This window comes from Bubalus kerabau, chromosome 3 (assembly GCF_029407905.1).
Source record: "Bubalus kerabau isolate K-KA32 ecotype Philippines breed swamp buffalo chromosome 3, PCC_UOA_SB_1v2, whole genome shotgun sequence".
NCBI lineage: Eukaryota > Metazoa > Chordata > Mammalia > Artiodactyla > Bovidae > Bubalus > Bubalus kerabau.
The window spans coordinates 161,222,734-161,244,923 of NC_073626.1; the positions used below are offsets into that span (position 1 = coordinate 161,222,734).

The following is a 22,190-nucleotide window of genomic DNA, read 5'->3' on the forward strand; positions in this document are numbered from 1 at the left end:
CACAGCAGAGTTGCCCTGGCAGAGTAGAAAGAATGCCAGACGAAATGCAGGAAAGAGGACCACGAATTTGGATTTGTTGAAAAACCGAAAGTCAAATTTCCCTACCCTACGTGTCTTTTTTGTTTTGTTTTTAAATAAAATGAGGGGATTGAACGTCACTAGATAGTCTCTCTTGGGTCCCACCAGCACGCTGGTTGTTAAGAGATGAGTCTCCCAGGCATACTGCCCCTGGTCTGACCTCATCTTGTACCTTCCTGCCTCCTTTCTCCCTCCATCCACCACCATACTTACGCTCCATCACCAATCCAACTCATCTTGTACCTTGTGTAACTTAACAGTTTTGCTCCATCTGGACACCCAAGTCTGAAAACTTCTCCTCATCCATGTTCCCCAACCCAAAGTCCTCTTGTTAAGGCCAGCCCCAGTGCTGCTTCTATGTAAAGTCTTTCCCACTGTCCCCAATCAGAATTCATTGTTTCTTACTCTTTGCTCCCATAGCATTCTTTTAATCTTTATTGAAGACTGACTTCCATTGTGGATTTTAGTTAGTAATTACATGTTTTTTATTGTTGTTGTTTCTTTTTGATGCACCACCAAGCTTACAGGATCTTAGTAGTTCCCCCACCAGGGATCGAATTCACACCCCTTGCATTGAAAGCTCAGAGTCTTAACCACTGGACCACCAGGGAAGTCCAGTAATTACATGTCTTTTTAAATCATAAGTATTTGAGAGGGGAGGGACCCTGTCTTATCCATATCTGTATTTCCAGGACCTTACACATAGGAGATACTCAATAAATATCAGTTAAGTGAATGCTAGGGTTCGAGTATAGATCGTTCACAGGCAAAATATCACTCATTCATTCACAGTCCCTGCTCTGGAACAGGCCTAACTAAGAAAAGAAAAGGCAAACACACCTATTGGGAAGTGAGACTTTTGGGGGGCCCATGTGAGACACACATATACATCCTATCCCTAGGAGAAAGTGGAGCCTGCCATCTGGCTCTCCAGCAAGCTGGAAGGTAGGACTAAACTAACCAGAGTAGGAATCCTAGTAATTACTGGGACTCTCCTCTGCTAGGCTGAGGGCACTGGTCCCCAAAGTCAGGCAACAAGTCAGCTGTCTCTCCAGGCTCAGAGGGCACTCTTTCCTCATTCCCAGAGCCTTGGGGCAGCGGGCAGAGGCAACAGAGGGGTTGGGGAGTGCAGGGACACAGGTTTTGGATGGAGAAAGGAAGCTCGTACTCTTGATCTGCCTTCTCCCTAGACTTCTGAGGCATTGGAGCCTCTCGGGCAGTAAAAGGAGGTGGCAGCCCTTGCCCTAGGCCTCGCTCAAGCCGTGTGCCTGCAAAAGACAAAGTGGTCAGGACATTGCCCAACCCAGGGAGTGATGACTTCCTGGCCACTCCCCAGTCTGCTGGGTACTGGCCTCAACTTACCAGGAATGGTGTTCTCTAGGAGGAAGCCCAAGAGTCCCGCCAGGAAGATGGGCTCTGTGAGCAATGAGCGCAGTAGCACATCCAAAGGGCTCCAGCCTACAAGGGGTTGGGACCAGGCAGGAGGGGGACTCTGACGCTATGCAAAACCAAGGGTCTAATACTTCCAACCTAAGCTTAAGTACTGGATGGAGGGCATATCTTTCTGAATTGTTCTCTCTCTCCCTCCCCACTTTGTCCCTCTGCTCTCTGTTTCCCACACCCAGATCCTTCCCACAGGATCCCTGCTTAACACCCTGTCTTCTGAGCATCCACGTACCCTCAGATATGCTTTGATCATTCCAGGCTCCCTGTCTTTGGAAAGTTTGGTATTAAAATCCCCAACCTTATTTCTTACTTCTCACTTTCTATGCTCTAGCATGAGTTCCTCAACCTTAGTACTACTGACATTTGAACCAGATAATTCTCTGTTTGAGAGAGGCTGTTCTGGGCACTATAGAATGTTTAACAGCATCTTTCTACTCACTAAATGCAAATAACCTCTAAATGCAAGCAACCTCTCCCCTGCTTGTAACAGCCAAAAATGTCTCCAGACACTGCTAAATGTTCTCTGTGGGGCAAAACCATCCTCAGTTAAAATCACTGCTGTTTGCTAAGCTGAGCTAACAAACTAAGTTATTTGCCACTCCTGGAGCGTATGCTATGACTTCCTACTTCAGCATCTTTGTTTACTGTGGTTCCTCTGCCAGGAATGACCTTTTCACCAATTACGTTTCAATCTTACCATCCTTCGAGACCAGCTCAGTGTTACTTTCTCCATAAAAGTTACCGGGATCATCTCCAACAGAAGCCATCTCTCTCACTGCAGAACATCACAGCTCTTTATCTGAACCTTTCTAGTTACATTTCTACACATCTCATCTCTTTTACTAGACTGTAAATCTATGGGTACCTTTGTATCCCAAGGAAGCTAGCATGGTGTTCAGTAAATATTTGCTAAACAAATGGACAGACTATTTATCCCCAAGCCCAGAGAAGGGTGTGGGGCCTGGAGTCCAGAGAATCTCAAGCTTTGAGCCCTTGCTTGCCCACTGCCAAGCAACTCCTCTTTCCCTCCCCTTCCTCCCACCTGTGCTCAGTAGGACTGGAGCTTCCCGAAACCACCTCGGCAGCAACAGGGCCGTGAAGATGGAGAAGCCGACAATGAAGACATTCCGCCCAGAGTCAATGTCAGCCAAGTGGAAGCTGGAGAATCCAGTAGACAGAACCATGGCCTGGGTCACTCCCAGCACCCCACCTATGTTGTACAGAAGTAATCGAAGAGGTTGGGAGAGGGCTGGCACAGCAGAGTACTTACTATAGGGCGGGGCAGGTTGTGATGGGCAGAGACCACCAAAAAGCCCAGAAGCCCAGTCAGGAGGCCAAGATGTGGCCAAATGCGGGCAGCTGCTACATACTCACAGCCATATACTAGGGAAGCTTCTCAGAAAGAAAGGGTGTCGACCACAAGCAACCAGTTGGGCCCTGCTGGGGGATCCTGATTCAATACTAGTGCTGCTGAAACATCCGCTCACCAAGCACAGGCCCACTCACCAAGCACAGGCAGCGGGATGGTGGTGAGGAGCTGGGCTAGCCTCGGGGAGAGCCCCAGTGCCACGCAGAACAGCCCCACCAAGTGGGCCACTCGCCGAGGTCCAGCCTACGTGATGAAGAGGCACTAGAACACACCTCTTCGACCACTCAAGCTTTGTGCTTGGCCAACCCCATCTCATCCTTTGGATCCCAACTCAAATGTTACTCTCCCAAGAAGCATCCTAAACGGATCTCTCTTACTCAACCCCCTTCCCATCCCCTGCTTTGTTTTCTTAATAGCACTTATCACTTTTGGAAATTATCTTATTTGCTTTTCTCCTAACGTGTCCGCCTCTCTCTCTCTTGAAGTCCTCAAGAGAACAGGGACTTCATCTGACTCCTTTCTGTCTAGAACCTCAGCCCTGGTACAAACGCCTGAGGCACAGAAGGAGCTCAGTAGTGACTTAGTGTCTCCCTCACACTCCTAGTCCCCACCACTTCTAGGCACCTCTGTCAATGAGATGGCTGCTGTAAAGAGCCCGACAGAGGGCTGGGCACAGCAAGCCATCAGTTCCCCTCCCTCTCTTGCACCTCCGGTTCCTCTCCCCACACCTCTGTTCACATACCTGGAGAAGACCCACTGTGCCCACGTTGGGGAAGCTGGATGCAGTGCCCATGGGGCTTCCCAACAGCCCAGCCAGCACACTGCCCAGTCCCTCCAGGCTCAGCCCTCGGCTACAGGCATGCGGAGGTGGAGAAGGCAAACGCAGCAGCTGGCCACAGAGGGCATAGCAGCCCAGGGAGCTGGTGGAGGCTGCCAAGGCCATGGAGATGCCTGCAGCCAGAGCCCTGGGTGTCAGCAAGGGCCAGTCCCACTCAGCTGGGGAGGGAGAAGGAGCCACTTTGGGGCCAGACTCAAGTCTGAAGCATCCCCCTGCCTGCAAAAGCCTGTGACACAAGAAGCCTAAAGGCCCCATTGTCTTTGAAGATAATGTCTTGGGACAAAACCATCAAACTCAGGGTAAAAACCCATCCCTTTACTGCGATCTACAAAGTCCCTTTGGTCGGACCCTTACCTCTTTCTCTAGCCTCATCTACAACCACACTCTTCATCATTCCTTTCACTCCAGATACACTGGCCTTGTTTCAGGCCTTTGTACTTGCTGTGCTGCTGGCCACCACAGGGCCTTTGCATATGTTGTTCTCTCCACCTAGAATGCTCTTGTCTCTTGCCTTTCCCTAATAAGCTCCTACTTATCTCTCACATCTCAGCTCAGCGATCACTTCCTCAAGAATGCCTTTCTTGGGAAATCTCTGGTAGTCCAGTGGTTAGGGCTCCATCTCTCACTGCTGAGGGCCCAGGTCCGATCCCTGGATGGGGAACTAAGATCCCACAAGCTGTGTGGCATGGTCAAAAAGTAATATAAATAAATAAATAAAAATAAAAACCATTAAAAAAAGAATGCCTTTCCTAACCTCTCCAATAAAGTCAGATTTTTTCCCATTGTAAACCTTCATCATACAAGGTACCTGTCCTTTGCTGTACTTACTACAGGCAATTCTACATTCACTTAGGTAACTACTGAATTAGTATCTGTATTCCCTGACATATTATAAGCTTCCTGAATGCAGGCTCTGCATTCTAGGAGAAAGCCTACCTGGATGAGGCAGCCAAAACCATGGTGCCTTGGTGGGGGCAGACAACTCCCCGGGGATGATGCTGAGACCCAGAAGGGCAGAAACAATCCACACACAGGCCACTGGGATCAGCACCTGAGGGACAAGGCTCAGAAAAGAACCCCTCCCCCAGAACCTTCCAACCTTCTTAAAGGGGTAAGCAACAACCAAGTAGGGGCCAAGTGAGCAATCCATGCCAGCCCTCCTAACTCCAACTGCCTCCCGCCCAAACCCCCACATACCGAGAGGAGCCTGAAGGCCAGGATGTGAGTATGGGTTGAAGAGGTTGAAGCTGGCCTCCAGGGGCGTGGGGGTAGCAGGCAGGAGCCCAGGTGCTGAGAACAGACCACCATGAGCACAATCAGCCTAGAAAAGGGAAGGGGCTTTAGGGGCAAGAGGAAGCTTGCCCCTGAGGCAAGGAGTGGAGATGGGAGGGGCAGAATACCATGAAAGGTTGTTCCAGAGAAGAATGCCCCCGTGGAGAGGGCAGGAGGGCTCCTTGGGGGTCAGTGGGAGACAAGGTACAAGTCAAGGTGAACAAATAAATCCAGTAAAAGTCCTGGATTCCAAACCCACAAGTGTTATCCCCGCTGAGACAGCTGCTGGGCTGGTAGAGTAGCAGCTCTCCCCTCCCCCTGCTCCCACACAACCCACTGGGCATCACGCCTCTCAGGACTTACGTACAGCGATGCCAGGCCCCAGTGAGTGGAGCAGAGCAGAGCTACTTCCCTGTAGACAGAGAGCCCTGCCACAACCAGGCTGGGGGCCAGCACTAGGGGCCCACAGTGGGGGAACAAGTGGCCAGGACCCCCCAACAGCCCCAGAGTGGCCTGCAGCAGCCCAGAGACCACCACAGCCCCGGACACCTGGTGGAGAGGAGAAAAGGACAAAGAGAAAATATTCTCCTTTATCAAGATGACCTCAGCCTGGACTTCTTAACTAATTCCAGGGAGTTCGCTGGAATCCTCGTGGTTAGGATTCCAGGCTTTCATTTCCATGGACCAGGTTCAGTCCCTGGTTGGGGAATTGAGATCCCACAAGCTGCATGATGTGGCAAAAAAAAAAAAAAAAACAATTCCAGGAGAGGTTCCCCACCACCACCTCTTTCCCCTACAAAAACCTCACCTCAGTTCCTACAAAATGTAAACAAGAACCTCCCCAACCCCGGGAGCACTCTTAGTCCAGCCCTCCTTCTCCACATCCCCAAGCACGTACCTCTCGGATAGAAGTGTTCCAGAGCTCCAAGCCATGGCAGCCAGGCCCCCCACAGAGGCGCAGCACAAGGGAGGCTGGGAGAAGTTGGGGGCGTGGAGAGGAGAGATGGAAACAGGATGGAGACCCATTGCTCTACAGTTCTGGCTGGTGTCTGGCCCTTTCATCATTGCCCCATCTCAACCCTGCACCCAAGTCCACCTGTGTGCTCAGAGGAGCACCCAGCCCCACCCTCGCCCTGCGCCCTTGCTCTATGCTCACAGTTTCCAGGTGTCCGGAGAGCCAGAGGTAACTTCTGACTGGTCAGCACCAAGGCGGGGATAAGAAACTGTAAGGATGGAGCCTGGACAAGAGGCAGCCTGTAGGAACAGCAGGTCTGGTAATGTAGGGCAGTCGCCAGCCTCCCTGAGCCTTGCCTCCCTGCTGGGACCCTGTCACCTTCTCTCCAGGGAATTCCTCTCACCTGCTGCCCATCCAAGTTTGCAGGGAGGTAGACACGCCACATGCAAAGAGGCTGGAAGCCAGGAGCTGGGCAGGGGAGAAAGAGAGTCCTCCTGCTGGGAGACTTTGAAGCAGGAGCAGGTGGGAGGCGCAGAGTAGAGAAGCCAACACCAAGATATGCTGCGGGCGATTAGGCAGAAATACGTATTTCCAGAGGGTTTCTCATGCCACCACACCTACACCCTCCAAACACCCTCTTCAGCCAACAGCGACCCAGGCACCTCTGCCTCCTACCTGCAGAGCCAGAAGACAGCTGAGGCCCCAAGGAGGAGGCCCACACAGAGAGGCCCAAGAGTGAGAGGGGGGATTTTGGACATCGGGTGGCCGTGGCAGGGTAGCCAGGGTGCCCTGGGAACCCACAGACTGGAGCTGTATGGCGTTGGGGGGTGACTGGCTCATGCTCCCTGCCTTCTGTCTCATCCTGGCCACCCTGGGCCAGAGTTAAGTAGGGAGAGAGAGAGAAAGAGGTCAGAGTTTGTGTGAAGTTAGCTGCCTGGAGCGGGGAGGGGGCGGGAGTGTCAATGAAGCAGAGCGAAGAGATGAGGGATTTGGGGCAGGACGCAGCCCTTTCACCTTTGCCCAGCTCTTGTGCAAATTCCATCACCCATTAACCAAGGAACCAAGTTTCGAGTCCCTCCCCCTCCCAAGAATCTCCATCTGGGTCTCCTGTCCCAGGATAGGAGTGGTGGGGAGGAAACCCCCCCAGCATAGCCAGGGCAAGTTTGATCGATGGTACTGCCTCCTCACCACTGCCATTTGGAACCATTGCAATTACAGTAGTTCTCAAGCCTTGTAGGGTCAAGACCCCAGACTACCTCAAGAGGAAACATCCCCCCCAAAAAAAGAGGAAACATCCCTTCGTCATGTACGACAACTGTGATCACAAGTCTGTATACAATGTCCTCATTGTAATATAAAGAAGAAATCAAAGTGATTTAGTTTTAAAATATTTATTTGGCTGCTCCAATCCTAACTGGGGGAAGCAGAATCCTCAATCCTTGCTGCAGCATGCAAGATCTTTAGTTGTGGCGTGCAAACTCTTAAGTTGTGGCATGTGGGATCCAGTTTCCCTGACCAGGGATGAAACCCGGGCCCCCTGCATCAGGAGCACGGAGTCCTAGCCCCGGGACCAACAGAGAAGTCCTCAAAGTAATTTATAATGACTTATTTCACCGTGGGAAAGCTTGGGTCCAACTAAACTGGAAGACAATGAAGCAGCCCAGTGCCCACCCCTCACGTGGAATTGCCACACAACTACGATCCCAGCGGATACTGGTGCTTCCCTGATGACAGGTGTACCGGCAGTGCTGCCCTTCAGGACCCGATGTTCCAAGAGTGAACAAGTTCTTCGTAAAGTGCTGAACCAAGCGTAGATTTAATGTACACAGAGATGCATTCCTGGGAAACAGAGTCTTTCCAAATGGGCAAAATCTATTCTGTGTTTACATGCTTAGAGAAAATAAGTAGTTCCAGGCTCAGATAAACAGTCATACATGATATCCACCCAGTCCTTCAAAAGTTGCCTCGGGAATTCTTCATAAGGGAATTCTTGAGCCTTTCTGGATGTGTAGCTTCCCATATAGGCTGACTAAGTGCCAGTAAGTCCCATCCCTTCAAATTTTTGTCAACCAAAAAATGACCCATAAGTTTCCAAGATGCCCCCTAGGTGGCAGTACCACGCCTACTGTGTATCTTCCTCTGTGGTATCAAATCATCTCGGTTCAGCTGGCTGCTCTTCTTCTTCCAGTGATAACCCAGCCTTGGTCTTCTCTTTGGTAGTGGTTTAGTCACTAAATTGTGTCTGACTCTTGTGACCCCATGGACTGTAGCCCACCAGGCTTCTCTGCCCATGGGATTTCCCAGGCAAGAATACTGGAGTGGGTTGTCATTTCCTTCTCCAAGGTATCCTCCCAATCCAGGGATTGAACCAGGGTCTCCTGCATCACAGGCGGATTCTTTACCTGCTAAGCCACCACGGGAAGCCCTTACGCTAATTACCACCATTTGTCAGCCCAGAAAGGAAGTCAGGAGACAAAGTGTCCTAGGGCTTGCCCTCAAGGAGCTCACGGGGCTCTGCTGGATATGCTCTCCATGAGATGGCCTTGGGATCCACAAAGATGGTGCTCACTCAGAACTTGTGACAGACAGGGCTACCCCTAGGCACCGCACAGTCACCATCTGTGCCCCACTGCACTAGAGTCGAGGAGTGTTAGGGGCCCCAGGGTGCTGGGAGCAGGAACAAGGGAGCAGCTTGATATGAGAACCTATGACCATCAAACAAGAAGGACATTCTGGAATGGGGCTCAGAAAGAATGAGCAGCAGGACGGTAGATCAGGGAGTAGGAGGCTGAGAAGGAAGATCTGGGGAGGAGAGTTCTTTGAGGGCTGCAGAAGGAAGAGTCCAGGCCATGCAACTAAAACTGTTTATTGAAACCTTAGTTCTACAAAAGCATGAAAAATCCAGATATAAAGCAGTGGCCAGAGAGGCCCGTGAAGAGAACACCCAGGAGAGGAACTGGAAGAGAGGAAAGCCCAGGAGCGGGGGACTAAGAAGAGAATGTTGGAAGACAAAAGGGCCGGGGTGAAGGTCCCAGAAGCCCCTGGTTATTCTAGACTTGGCACGGGTATGGGAGGTTCCCTCCCTCCCACCTTCCCTCAGCAACTCCCACCATGGGTGGCCCTGTCAGTCCCTGCCTCTCCTACCTCAGGGACATCAAACAGACCCTGGTCAATGTTTCCTCCCTCCCTTGCCCAATCCTAGGAAACTCAAAAGCGAAAGTCTAGAAGAGCCCAGGGGACATGGAGAGACAGGAGCCTTGCCCCTGTCCACCTGTGACACGCCCCTGGTCACTGAGCTGAGGCTTTCCCTGGAACCACCACTGCCATGGCCAGGCAGTCAGCCACTGAGGGACAGAAGAGCAAGTGACCTTCAGTCCTTCTGCCACACGACCCCCTTAAGCTCCATCACCCAGGAGGACAGGAGACCAGCCAAGGACCCAGATCAAGCTTTGCCCCTCCAGGCTCTCAGGGACTCCCAAATCCTCTTAACACATTCCTCAGAACCCTACCTAGCCTGGGAAAATGAAAGACTTCAGGCGGGCCAGTTCCATGATGCTGAAAAGGGAACATTGCTGGGGCTGTGGAAGCAGAGGGGGCATTGGGCTCCAAGGCCAGGGGGGAGCCAGGCCATGGGAGTGGGACCAAGGACTGGGGGGCCCCGTGGGGACAGTATGGTTGAGGTGGTGGCAGGCACGGCAGGTTGGGGAGTCCTTCTGGAGCTTCTGGCAAAGGGGGCAGTTGTGAAGAAGAATGGGGGGAGCAGGAGGGTCTGGAGGAGGCAATGGTGGGGGAGTCAGCGAGACTAGCAGACTGCCCCACAGTGAACGCAACACTACATTGCCTTCCAGGCAGCCGGAGACGTTAGCAGAAGACGGCAGGCACTGTGGCATGGGAGAAGGTATGCAGGGTTCCAAAAGGCACCTGGAGGCCAGTCCAAGGTCTGGAGGGCCAGGCGGGGGGCTGCAGGACAGCCCTAAGGACTGGTGTATTACGGCCATTGATGCCACGGCGAGGGCCACGCTGCTCACATATGCCATAGCCAACAGGCAGGACAGCTGGGGGAGAGGGGTTAAGAAAGGTCAGTGCCCAAATCTCCTTCCCCTGAACCCTCTTCTAACTGTCTTTAACACATCCACCCCTTATCTCTGGACATGTGGACTCAACTTAGAGATCTCAGTCACCATCTACTTCCAACCCCATCTCCTGAGCCATTCTGTATTTGCTTGACATCAGCCAGCTCAAGCTCCCTCTGCTTCCTGACCTGCCTCACCTTTGCCAGCCGCTGGCAGAGGGAGCCCAGCACCAGTTGCCAGGCAGGCTGCTCCAGCAGCACACACAGGTCTGTGTAGGTGTACCAGCCCCGCCGGCGCCCCTGCTGCTCAGCCACACTGCAGGGATAGGAGAAAAGACAGACAGGGTCTGCAATCTTTCTGTAGCTGGCCCAACGGCACCCTCATTCCCCCGGGGACCTACCAGGGAACACCGGGGAACTTGTTAAATGTACAGGCTCCTAGACTACCCGTTGATTCCAAAGATAAGGGTGAGACCAAGATCTGTATTTTAAATAAGCTTCTCCCACTCTTCCAAAGGTGATTACAAGGAGGAGAGCAGACTCGTTTCGGAACCATGACCTTGGGCAATTCTCTTTCTCGTTTTCTCCCTCCCCCCAGACCCTCACCTCTGTTTAGCTCCTATGGCTTAGGCCTCAGCCTCCAAATCCTCAAGTCCCTCTTCCCAATTCCTAGAACCTACCAGCCCTCCAGCCAGCTCAGCACCTCAAAGATTTCCCGAGGATCAGTGTAGAGCCGCCAATCCTGTGGATAAAGAGAAGAGCATCCAACCAGACTCGGACATGAGCCACAGTCAATTAATAACCAGACCCACAGCAGCAACTACGACCTCCACTACAGGTAACACGTGGCTCTTACCATGTGCAGATACTGTTCCAAAAGCTTTTATGTATTAACTTATTTAATCACCACATATCTGGTTTCACATTGCACCCTCCAATAAAAGCAAGGGGAAAAAATTAATCCTGGGAATGGTTCATGCCCATAGGGAGCCCAGAATCTAGGGAAAGGCAAAGTCTGGAAGCAAATACCCAGAGCCCAGTAAGATAAGCTCTGGCTCAGAGTGTACTCTGTGGGACCTGGAAGACTGACAGTGGGAGATCTCCACTTCTGACTTCACCATGCCAGGAACCTCCAAAGACTGTGCTTATTCCAGAAAAGCTAGAGGGGAAGATGCTAATAAGGGAAGACATAAAGAAGACAAACAGAAAGATAAATGAAGAGACCACAAGAAGCTGGGAGATAAAAAACAAAGGATGAAAAGAACATAAAAGCAGGTCAGGAAAACAGAGCAAGAGAGAGAAGAGCTATTCACCATGGCACTGAGGAAGCCCCTCTCCAGGGCATTGAGAGTGGGCACGGCCACACCCCCAGCAGCTCCCCATTCATCATTGAAGACCTCTTCTTCCTCCCCTTCATCATAGAGGTACTTACTGGCCACCATCTGCAGAGGAACCAGAGGTGGTATCAGTAGAGCTCACACCTGGCTCCGGGCTTACCAGGGAGATGAAGGGAAGGGGGCATCTTACCATGGAGATCAGGAACAAGTCAGAGGATGACACATGCTGTAGGTAGTCCGGGTTTCTATGCCGGAGCCGCTCAATGTATACCAGAGCCAGCATCATAGCACAGGGAGAGATGCAAGCCTCTCTGGGTATCAGAAAGCATTAGGAATTAAACGCAAGGATCTTTCGGTTCTTGTAACTTATGATGCTCATCCCTGTTTCTTTACAAGTTCTCTTTAGAGGTAACTGTTCCCCTCTCTCTAGAGCCCAAACACTCTCACTCTGTATCTCTCAATTGTGGACTCACCGGGACACGTGGGCTACATATTTCTTCTGGAGCCGGCGAATAGGACTGGGGGCTGCCTTCTGGAGGAGTTCCACAGCAATATCTGCAGAGGCAGAAGGATAACAGAGTGAGCATACAACTCCCCCATAGCAGTGCCCACTGCTATCAGCAGAAGACCCAGATCTACATTTTCTGAGGTCTTGGAGACAGGACCACAGTAACAAAGCGGAGATCCAGTTCTCCCACGCTGAAACAAAAGGCCTATTCCAAATTTGAATTCCAGCTCCTTCCAGCAGGAAGGCTTATTTCCCTGTCACCTGCAATTACCTAGGTGCGTCCTTCACTCTAGCTTATTTGAGAAGATAAACATGCCTTGTTGATGGGGGAAATATATGATAGATATGCTTTGAAAATTAAAAGTTTCTAGTATATAGATCAAGAATAACAAATTTGTAAGGCAGCAATATTTCCTACTCATCTGGATTTAAGGAAAAAATGAAATACAAACCTAGTCCTTACACCTGTCAAACATACTAGCTACCAAGAGGCAGTGTAGTTCACAGGCTACACCTAGAGTCACTTTGATGACAGCTGACAACCCCACTTTCAGGCTTCTCACTTGTCCGGTTGTACAACACTGTCTAACCTGCCACCGGGCTGGAGAGCTCCTCCAGGGTACAGTCAGTTTCCCAGTCCCAGCCATAGTAGAGTCTCCTTCGGATCCGGGCACTCAGCTTCTGGTGTCCTGGGAGGAACTGAAACAGGGCAGGAGGTGGGTGGAGGGTGAAGGGCAAGGAAGGGTATGCTGGAGATCCTGGCTCCTGACTGGAAGGGGGCTACGGGGCGGTAGGCCTGCCTCAGGGCTGGTGGGGCCCGTGCCCCACCCAGCCCCGCATTCTCTGGATTATTTGCTAGCGGCACTATGTCCACAGGGGGGTGGAGTCCTCCTCACCGAGGGCTCCGGAGGAGAAGTTCTCCAAGAAGGGGCCGGGCTGGTTACCTCCTACCCCATTCCTGTACCCCGCGGCTTTCCTCATGGGCCCAAGGAGCCAGGGCCTCGAGTAGGCACGGGTCGAGCGGCTACCGCCTAGTTCCCCAGCAGAGCCATCAGGCGAGCTCGCGGCCCCGCTCGGGCTCCGGTGGGGGGCGCGGAGGGAGCGCCCGCGGTCGCGGCTCCAAGCGCTGGGAGGCTAGGGAGGCGGCGGGCCGCGTGCTCACCGTGAAGTCCTGGAAGCCGGTGAGGGAGAAGGTGCCTTCTTCGTCTAGCAGGAGCCCGGCCAGGTCCATCGCACCGCCAGCCACTGCCCTACGAAGGGAAGGGAACGAGTTCTAAAGGGGCCGCGGAGCCGTCCCTACCCGCCTGCCCACCTGTCCGCCGGGCTCCCTCCCGCGGGCCACCGCCCTTGCCGGTGCAGCCCCCTCCCCTCGCGCCAGCCGCGGCAGGCGGGGCCGGGCAGCAGAGCCTCTTCCTGTTCCGCTCCGGGCGGGGCTCCCGGCTCCGGGTCCTGGGCTCCGGACTCCGGGCGTGGAGCTCCAAGGCATGGGCGCCCACCTCACCGAGTAGAGAAAAGTCCTGGCTTCGAGGCGCGTGCTGTGCCTTTGCCGCGCCGCGCGTCTGCCGGGTGTTTACAAGCCGCGGGGGCGTCGCGGGCGAAGTCAGCGCCGGGCACTTCCTGCTGCCAGCTGGGCCGAGCCGCCGGCTTCGACCGCTGGGAAGGAGCTGGGCTAGAATTCCTGATATCGCTGAGCCCCAGCGTGTCTGAGAAATCGGGACAATTCCTAGGGGACTGTGTTACACTTGAGGACGAGCGAGCCCGGCTGACCTTTTCGTGCCGGTGTAGATATAAATGTAAATAAAGACTCGGGACAGGGAGTTGCTCGCAATTGTTTTCTTTTAATGGGGACATGCACACACAGAACAATATACATTTAAAAAATAAAATCAGCAAGAGTACACAAATTTTAACTGGTGAATTGTGTACAAAGTAGCAAAGGCACTGATTTTTGGCTATAATTTTTGTAGGATTATTGCCGAGATTAAATGTTCTTGAGGGAACACGTTAACAACATGCTTGTTACGTTGTAAGCCTCAATAAATGGTGTTAACGCCCCGCCAAGAGTAAATAGCACCTAAACAAGAGTTTTAGACTTCGAGACCCCAATATCTCGCTTAAGTATTTGAAGGAGTTCCGATGCGTGAAAGGAGGGAGAGTTTACAGAAAGTTGAGACGGAAACAATTTTTCTGTTTTTGAGTCGATCGAGTCACGCGCTGGTGTTTGTTTATTTGCTGAGGGGAAGGAACTGGGAGGACCAGTACGTCGAGGGTTGAGTAAAGGGACGGCCGCCGCCCTAACCAGAGCAGAAAGATCCCACGGGGTCATCTGGAAGCTGACTTCCTGCCGCTTCGGGCCGCCTCACACCAGGAATCCAGGCCAGGACCGGCCTCCCTAGCCGCCCTGCCCACACAGTGGGAAGAAAATTGGCTGGGGTGGGCAAAAGCGGAGCTACAGCCCCTCTGTCAGGAAGAGGGAGACACCGCCCAGCGCCGCCAAAACACACACCTGCGTAGGAGCAGGGTCACCGGCAACCCCCTGCGCGCAGGCGCCGGTCACCCTATCCCGGCGGTTAGGGCACATCACGTGCCGGGCTCGTCGCTCCGCCGTCACGTGACGCCCGTCCGCGGCCTGGGCGGCCCTCTCCGCGGTGTGCGCCCCCTTCCGCCTGACGCGCCCCAGGCGGCGGCCGCGCAGCCCTGGCTCCTCGCGGGCTCGGGCGGCGGCTGCGGCGGGGCTATGGCGAGTGGCGGTGTTGGTGGCAACACCGGCACTGGTGGGGGCCCGGGGCTGGGCCTGACCCTGGGCCTGGGCATGGGTGAGGCCACCTGCGAGGCGGAGGAGGAGGCGGCCACTGCCGAGGCGGTGGGACGCCTCGCCACGACGCTGTGGCTGCGGCTCCGCGGCTGGGAGGCGGTGTTGGCCGCAGCGCAGCGGCTGCTGGTGTGGGAGAAGCCGCTGCACAGCCTAGTCACGGCGGCCGCGCTCAACGGCCTCTTCTGGTAACGGCCGGGGAGGAGGGGGCGGGGCCGGGCAGCGCGGGAGAGCGGGGGCGGGCGAGCGCAGAGTACCATTCCCCTTTCTGGGGAAGACGCTTGTCCTGGAGGGGCTGGTCCACCTCCTGGGGTTTAAAGATCGTTGTCAGCCTGGGTTGCCCCTTTCCTCTGTCTTCGGGTGTCGAATTCGGCCTGGAGGTTCCCATTGCCCCCATCAGTGGGCCTTTCGCGATGGGTGCAGGGGCCTCTCTCACCCACTCACCGCTGAGTGCCTGTTTCTCCCTAAGGTTGTTGTCTTCATCCTCCCTACGGCCCTTCTTCCTACTCAGCATCTCACTTTTGGCCTATTTTCTGCTGGATTTGTGGCAGCCTCGCTTCCTCCCTGACATCTCTGGTGAGTGTGACTTGATTCATTCAGCAAGCCCCAGTGAGCACTTGTTTTGTGCCTGACCCACCCGGCTTGGGTTGAATGGTGAGACGCATGTACCGCAGGCCACCTGCCTCCCAAAGCATGACTGCTTACTTCCCCAGATGGGAAATAAATTTCCCCTTTCTCAAAATTCATGTTATTGTGTGGTTGTTCAGTTGCTAAATCGTGTCTGATTCTTATACATTGAGTGGTGATGCTATCTAACCATCCCATCCTCTGCCGCCCTCTTCTCCTGACTTCGTTCTTTATTGTATGTAGTAGTAGTAGTAAAGATTGTGGACTCCGCTTCCAGATTGCCTGGGTTCCATTGCCTGCTTCCCGTTTACCCTGTATGTAACCTTATAAAAGTCACTCTATCTCCAGTTTCATAAGGAGGAGGATATTCTTGAATTTGTAAATACACTTCATATGCTTATGGTAGGGCTTCACTATTCTTACCAGGGTTTTCTTGTCCACATGTTTACTTAATAGACAGTTTAGAGAACTGGGTGCCAGGTTGTGTGTGAGCTGTTTGGGGTGTACGTACATGTGAATGTGAATAAGATGGGGTTTATATTGTTGAAAAGGGTAAAGCCTGAGGAAGGAGACATGCAAACAACGTAATAATGTAATACTTCCTGCAAATGGCATTTGGAGAAAGCACTTTGGGACTGCAGAGGAAGGGCAACTGTTTCTGGCTTGGGGAGAAAGAGCTCTGCCCCTGAGTAACTTGTCTCTCTTCCCTGTCTATAGCATCATCCCCGGAGGAGCCACACTCTGACAGGTGAGTGCAGACCACCCCTTGAAGAACAGACAAATGTCCAAATCCTGTCTTGCTTTGGTGCCAGTGTCACTGCCATGGTGCAGAGCAATTTGGAGTTTCTGCAAGCACAGCCCCCAGGATGGTGAATGCACTGTAGCAAGTTTGGTCCCGGGTTCTTGTGTAGGTGTTTGTGTGCCTGCTGTTTTCAGGGCAAAGGGTTGGGAGCCCCGGGCTTTATTTCCCAGGAGCCAGACAGCCTCCCTTTGGGAGGCAGGGTTGTCCACTTTCTTAGACTACAGAGCTCATGGGCATTCTCACAGGGATTTGAGTGCCTAGGAAGCTGGTGTCTGAGGCCTCCAGGGGTCATATCATGTCTCCCCAGTGAGGGTGCGGGGTCAGGAGCCCGGCCGCACCTGCTCAGTGTGCCCGAGTTGTGCAGATACCTGGCTGAGAGCTGGCTCACCTTCCAGATTCATCTGCAGGAGCTGCTGCAGTACAAGAGGCAGAATCCAGCTCAGGTAACCTCCCTCTCATCACACAGCAGTGCTCTACCCTGTGGAGAAATGGAGGTGGGGACGGGGAAGGAGTGACTCGCACTCCTTGACTGGAGACGAAGGATATGGTCTGGGGCCTTCTTGAGGCAAAACTTAACTGCTAGTAGCCTGATACAAGAGGCGGAGTAAGCTTTTGGTGTCCTGACACTATTTCTTGCCAAGAGAGACCAAGTTTGAATTATAGGTGTTTGGCTATATCAGTTGCAAACTTCCTAAATCAGTGATCCTGGGAATCTTCTTGACTAAACTGGATCACTGCGTTCTTAGGGGACATACCCTTCCTTCCACCAATGGAGCAATAATATTTCTTTCCCCGGATAAGTGGAGCGCATACCTCAGTCCCCTGTTCTTAAACCCTGTGCTCTTCTCTGCAGTTCTGTGCTCGTGTCTGCTCTGGCTGTGCTGTGCTGGCTGTGCTGGGACACTATGTGCCAGGGATTATGATTTCCTACATTGTCTGTGAGTAGCATCTGGCCCCTGCCCTTTCCAGAGCCCTTTCTTTGTCCTCTTTTCTTGGACTGACCCAAGGGGGGTTGTTGCACTCTCTTTGCCCATTTACCCATTTACAGAGATCTTCAGGAGGATGCTGTGGGATTAGTGGAAGGAGGGCAGTGGATGTGGGAAGAAGTTGGCACAGCCTCAGGAAGGGGCTTTGTCTCCTTCAGCCTTTCCTGTTTAGGCATCAGTTGAATGAGGGCTCTTAGGTAATAGGCATAGGGAGCTCTGAGTGGACTCTCTGACCCTCAGTGCTGAGTATCCTGCTATGGCCCCTGGTGGTGTATCATGAACTGATCCAGAGGATGTACACGCGCCTGGAGCCCCTCCTCATGCAGCTGGACTACAGCATGAAGGCAGAAGCTGATGCCCTGCATCACAAACACGACAAGAGGAGTAAGGGGATCCCATGACCCAGGAGGGAAAGGCAGGGAGGACCTTGGTTTGAGGCTTGTGAAATGCCCTGGGATTTAGATACTCTCCAGTACTGTGGCTATGTTTGTCCCCCACCTCCGTTCCTGCGTGGTCACTGCCGTGCTGTTGTTCTCCAGAGCGGCAGGGGAAGAATGCACCGCCCGGAGGTGATGAGCCACTGGCGGAGACAGAGAGTGAGAGCGAGGCAGAACTGGCTGGCTTCTCCCCGGTGGTGAGGTCCAGGGGTCCAGGGGCGATGGGCTGTCGAGTAGAAGGCTGGGGGAGAATCTGCTTTAGAGCAGCCACCTCTCAAGGGGATGGGAGTCAGTGGCAGGGCAGGGATGCTCCTGGAAATGGGCTCTCTCACCCCTTTGTCTGTTGCGTTCATCGTGGTTCCCCTGCAGGTGGATGTGAAGAAAACAGCACTGGCCTTGGCCATTACAGACTCAGAGCTGTCAGATGAGGAGGCTTCTATTTTGGAAAGCGGTGGCTTCTCTGTCTCCCGGGCAACCACTCCACAACTAACTGATGTGTCGGAGGGTATGGGAAGTCCTTTGTCCCTCCTGATATTCCTCTTCCCTGTCGGGATGCTGGCTGTGCTCTCTGGTGGTTGCCCTCATAAATGTTTTCTTTGGGGAGCTCACGCCCTAGTTGTACACCAAGTTCCTGAAAGACCTTAACATCCAAGGCCTGGCCTAGTATCCTATGTCCTGAGTTCTCATCCTTGAACTGATGGCCTGTTGCAGCTACTCAGAACAGCAGGCCCATTCCTGGCCCTTTGTTTTCTGCACAGATTTGGACCAGCAGAGCCTGCCAAGTGAACCAGAGGAGGCCCTGAATCGGGAGCTAGGGGAGGGAGAGGAGACAGACCTGGCCCCTCCCGAAGATCTGCTGGGCCCCCCTCAGGCCCTCTCACGACAAGACCTGGACTTGGAGGAGGAAGAAGATGCGGCATCCAAGGAAGCCTTGCTTCAGCTCTCATCCCCCCTTCACTTTGTGAACACGCACTTCAATGGGGCAGGGTCTCCCACAGATGGAGTGATGCTCTCCCCTGGAGGACCAGCGGAGACACTGAGCCGGGAAGCAGTGAGTGGTGACCTCACCACTCCGCCCAGCACCCTGTCGCCCCTACTTGGCCTTGCCGAAAGTGACCCAGTCCCTTCCCCCTCCATACTCCCATCTCTGCCCCAGGACTCACCCCAGCCCCTGCCTGCCCCTGAGGAAGAAGAGGCACTCACCACTGAGGACTTCGAGTTGCTCGATCAGGGGGAGCTGGAGCAGCTAAATGCAGAGCTGGGGTTGGGTCCAGAGACATGCCCAGAGCCCCCTGATGCTCCACCCCCTCCACCCCTAGGGCCCGACACCCCGTCTCTGGTACAGTCAGACCAGGAGGCTCAGGCCATGGCAGAGCCATAAGCCTGGGGGAAGGAGTTGCAGGCACAGTAGGGCCTCCTGGCTAAGGATGTCACTGTTGGCTCCTTTCCCTGCTATCCTGGGGAGGAGCAATATGTGGGGAAGCTGGCTATCAGATGGAGCCAGTCCACCCTCCACCTGCCTGCCTGCCTGCCTGCCTGCCTGCCGTCCCAGGCCTGAGACAGTACCTGGGATTTGTTTTAAGTTTGTAAATAATTTTACATTTGGGTTTAGTGGTTATGAACAGGGCTAGGGGAGTCCTTCCCACTTGCCTCCCCGCCTCATCTCTAGTCTCATTCCACAATGCCCCAAGCCCTGACGGTCTGTCCTTTTCTTTTTCCTCCTTTCCTCAGGGACCTGTGCTGCTCTGTCCTCGTGTCCCACTCGGTTGTTTAGTTCAGGCACTTTATCATTTTTCTTTCCTATCCCAGCCCCTCTCTGCTTTACTTCCCTGCTGTGTCCTGTCCTTAGCAGCTCAATCCCCACTCTTTACCAGCTCTTCCTCCCCAGCTGGCCCCAGCTAAGCTTTAGGGAGGCTCCCGTCTGGGAGGTACAGATGAAACCTGGGGTGGTGGGTCGGGTCAGTAGCTAATGCACTTAAGACACTGTAGCCCATGGAACCTCCACTGCACCCTTGCCCTCGTTCATCCTGGCCCTTCCCTATACAGGATGAGAGCAGGGATCCCACAGCACATACGCCAGCGCTGTGGTAGTGAGCAGGACCTCTGTCTTCTGGGGCGAGGGGCTTTCTTATCTTAGGGAGGAGTAAGAAGATCTGTTTCTCTGGGCCATGGTCCAAGTGTGGTGGGACCCCCTACTAGGGTCAGGAAATGGACAGTAACATCTGTGCAGGTGTTGACTGGAAAAATAAAGTGTTGATGGTTAGAACTGCTGCTGCCTGCCTCCTGTGAGCTCTGTCTCCCTCTGTGCTCTGCCCCTACTGCCTTGTCCCCTGTTTGCACCTGGCTGTTTATTTACTTTGGTGCAAAACAAGGCCAGAGGCAAGGATTACCCTGACAGCCCTAACCTGCCCTTAGCCGAGTTCTCTGTGATATGCTTAGTAAGGTTTAGCATGTGCAAGTAAGTATGTGCAGGAGGAGACTGCTTCAGCTTCCCAATCAGAAATTTGAGACCACTGTGCGCCACAATAGTTGTTTTCTAGTGTTGTCCACAAGCTTAATACTTATCGTCAGAAGTCCTTACCCATCTATGTACTGATGGTTAACTCCCTCAGTCCTCATTTGTCTCTCCTGATAGAAGCAAACAAGCAGGACTTATACCTGTATTAAAATTGATTCCAAGGGGCTTCCCTTGCGATCCAGTGTTAAGAATCCTCCTGCCAATACAGGGGACACTGGTTTGACCCCTAGTCTAGGAAGATCCAACATGCTGCAGGGCAACTGTGCCCATGTGCCAAAACTACTGAGCCCTTGATCTTCACCTACTGAACCCCTGCACCATAACTGCTGAAGCCCTCCCACCTAGAGCCTGTGCTCCACAACAAGAGAATCCTGTGCATCACATCACAACTAGAAAGGAGCCTCCACTCGCCACAACTAGAGAAAGCTGATGTGCAGCAACAAAGACCCAGTGCAGCCATCAATCAATCAATAAAAGAATATTAAAAGAAAAACTCCTGGCAGTCTGGTGGTTGAGACTACGCTTTTCCACTATAGGGGGCGAGGGTTAGATCCCTAGTCATGGAACTAACATCCCACATGCCACAGAGCATGGTCAAAAAGAGACACAAGACTGATTGCAAGCCCAGGAACATGAAAGAAACAGTGTCTACACTAACAATGCAACATTCCCACTCAGCACTCCTCTAGGTGATCTATACTAACTTTTTCCATCAGGACCCTGACATAAGATACTGTTATTTTATAGAAGTTACCTTTCACAAAGCCATGGCCTTAGTTCAGGATGGAGCCAGAATCCAAATCCAGGCAGTCTGGCTCCAGCAGTCAGCCTATAATAGGGAGCCCCTGTCCATCAATAGGGCCCAGATGGGAAGATGCTCAAGGATGTGGGAATGATACAGGAGCAGTCTGCTTATCCCAGCTTCACAAAGACTGGTGTCAGCAGTCCTTGCTCTTTGGGGAAGAACAGCATTCAGAGGAGAGCCCAGAACTGGACAGATGGCTTTTTTCATGACTTCACAGCCTTGGCCTCCATTCAGCTGGAAGCTGGATCTGGCAATGCTGCCTGGCTCCTTGAGGTTGACTTCTGTGCTGCATCTCTTCTAAGTGTGTGAGAATTTTTTCCTTCCATTTGCCTGAAAGGCTTTCAGGGATTCAAGGGTCCTCCCTGTCTTGCTGTTGGAGGAACATGAACTTGTAATCATCTAGAAATGTCTGAAGAGAATGGGCAAACAGTTCTAATCATCAAACAGACAATTCAGGAAAAAATAGAATTAATCCAAAAAACAATTGCTGCCATGGCCCAACCTTTATTTCCTTGTTTAACTTGCAGTTTGAAGACAGAGCCAGAAGCCTGTACTGCGTCAGAACATGAACCAAATGTTTGGAGTTCCATGAGAGTCCATTCTTGACACTTGCCCTGGTCCACTGGCTGTTAGATGTTTGTCTACAGTTTTTCATTACCAGGTGTTCTGGCCATTTCCTGCCTCATGATGAAAGGGACAAGAAGAAAGCTTTTCATATGAATGAAAGAAAAATTAAGCAGAAATATGAAACCTACAGTTAGGCTAAACAAAAGACTAGAAGTACAGGCTGCAGAAAGAAGGGTTCAGTTCAGTTTAGTCACTCAGTCATGTCCGACTCTTTGCAACCCCATGAATCACAGCACGCCAGGCCTCCCTGTCCATCACCAACTCCCGGAGTTCACTCAAACTCACGTCCATCAAGTCAGTGATGCCATCCAGCCATCTCATCCTCTGTCTTCCCCTTCTCCTGCCTCCAATCCCTCCCAGCATCAGGGGCTTTTCCAATGAGTCAACTCTTCGCATGAGGTGGCCAAAGTATTGGAGTTTCAGCTTCAGCATCAGTCCTTCCAATGAACACCCAGGACTGAGCTCCTTTAGGATGGACTGGTTGTTTCTCCTTGCAGTCCAAGGGACTCACAAGAGTCTTCAACACCACAGTTCAAAAGCATCAATTCTTCAGCGCTCAGCTTTCTTCACAGTCCAACTCTCACATCCATACATGACCCCAGGAAAAACCATAGCCTTGACTAGACGGACCTTTGTTGGCAAAGTAATGTCTCTGCTTTTCAATATGCTATCTAGGTTGGTCATAACTTTCCTTCCGAGGA

At 52.7% G+C, this 22,190-nt stretch overlaps 3 protein-coding genes across 5 annotated transcripts; 1 reads left to right on the plus strand and 2 right to left on the minus strand.

The window, feature by feature from the left end:
- Nucleotides 1-1,059: 1,059 nt before the first annotated feature.
- On the minus strand, nucleotides 1,060-6,798 carry SLC23A3 (solute carrier family 23 member 3). The gene is made up of 12 exons (XM_055574798.1): nucleotides 6,634-6,798; nucleotides 6,362-6,519; nucleotides 6,136-6,257; nucleotides 5,902-5,975; nucleotides 5,371-5,552; nucleotides 4,929-5,052; nucleotides 4,668-4,782; nucleotides 3,636-3,889; nucleotides 3,031-3,136; nucleotides 2,567-2,734; nucleotides 1,441-1,536; nucleotides 1,060-1,346 (listed from the first exon to the last, which is right to left on the minus strand). Exons 1-12 carry the CDS (start codon nucleotides 6,796-6,798, stop codon nucleotides 1,060-1,062), a joined length of 1,851 nt encoding a protein of 616 aa, XP_055430773.1.
- A 2,010-nt stretch (nucleotides 6,799-8,808) lies between these two features.
- On the minus strand, nucleotides 8,809-13,863 carry CNPPD1 (cyclin Pas1/PHO80 domain containing 1). Of its 2 annotated transcripts, none has more exons than XM_055573509.1 (9): nucleotides 13,377-13,863; nucleotides 13,038-13,125; nucleotides 12,466-12,574; nucleotides 11,841-11,922; nucleotides 11,558-11,678; nucleotides 11,344-11,472; nucleotides 10,711-10,772; nucleotides 10,229-10,346; nucleotides 8,809-10,013 (listed from the first exon to the last, which is right to left on the minus strand). In XM_055573509.1, the coding sequence occupies exons 1-9, from the start codon at nucleotides 13,724-13,726 to the stop codon at nucleotides 9,468-9,470; spliced, it is 1,605 nt and encodes a 534-aa protein (XP_055429484.1). In that variant the 5' UTR covers nucleotides 13,727-13,863; the 3' UTR covers nucleotides 8,809-9,467. The 2 variants fall into 2 exon arrangements, with proteins under 2 accessions (XP_055429484.1, XP_055429485.1); XM_055573510.1 differs by having other exon boundaries at nucleotides 13,372-13,499.
- Nucleotides 13,864-14,380: 517 nt separating this feature from the next.
- RETREG2 (reticulophagy regulator family member 2) lies at nucleotides 14,381-19,809 on the plus strand. Of its 2 annotated transcripts, XM_055573507.1 has the most exons (9): nucleotides 14,381-14,875; nucleotides 15,157-15,263; nucleotides 16,032-16,062; nucleotides 16,424-16,559; nucleotides 16,970-17,054; nucleotides 17,343-17,486; nucleotides 17,642-17,736; nucleotides 17,909-18,044; nucleotides 18,298-19,809. In XM_055573507.1, exons 1-9 carry the CDS (start codon nucleotides 14,613-14,615, stop codon nucleotides 18,918-18,920), a joined length of 1,620 nt encoding a protein of 539 aa, XP_055429482.1. In that variant the 5' UTR covers nucleotides 14,381-14,612; the 3' UTR covers nucleotides 18,921-19,809. The 2 variants fall into 2 exon arrangements, with proteins under 2 accessions (XP_055429482.1, XP_055429483.1); XM_055573508.1 differs by lacking the exons at nucleotides 14,381-14,875; nucleotides 15,157-15,263 and having other exon boundaries at nucleotides 16,044-16,062; nucleotides 16,512-16,559.
- Nucleotides 19,810-22,190: the final 2,381 nt, after the last annotated feature.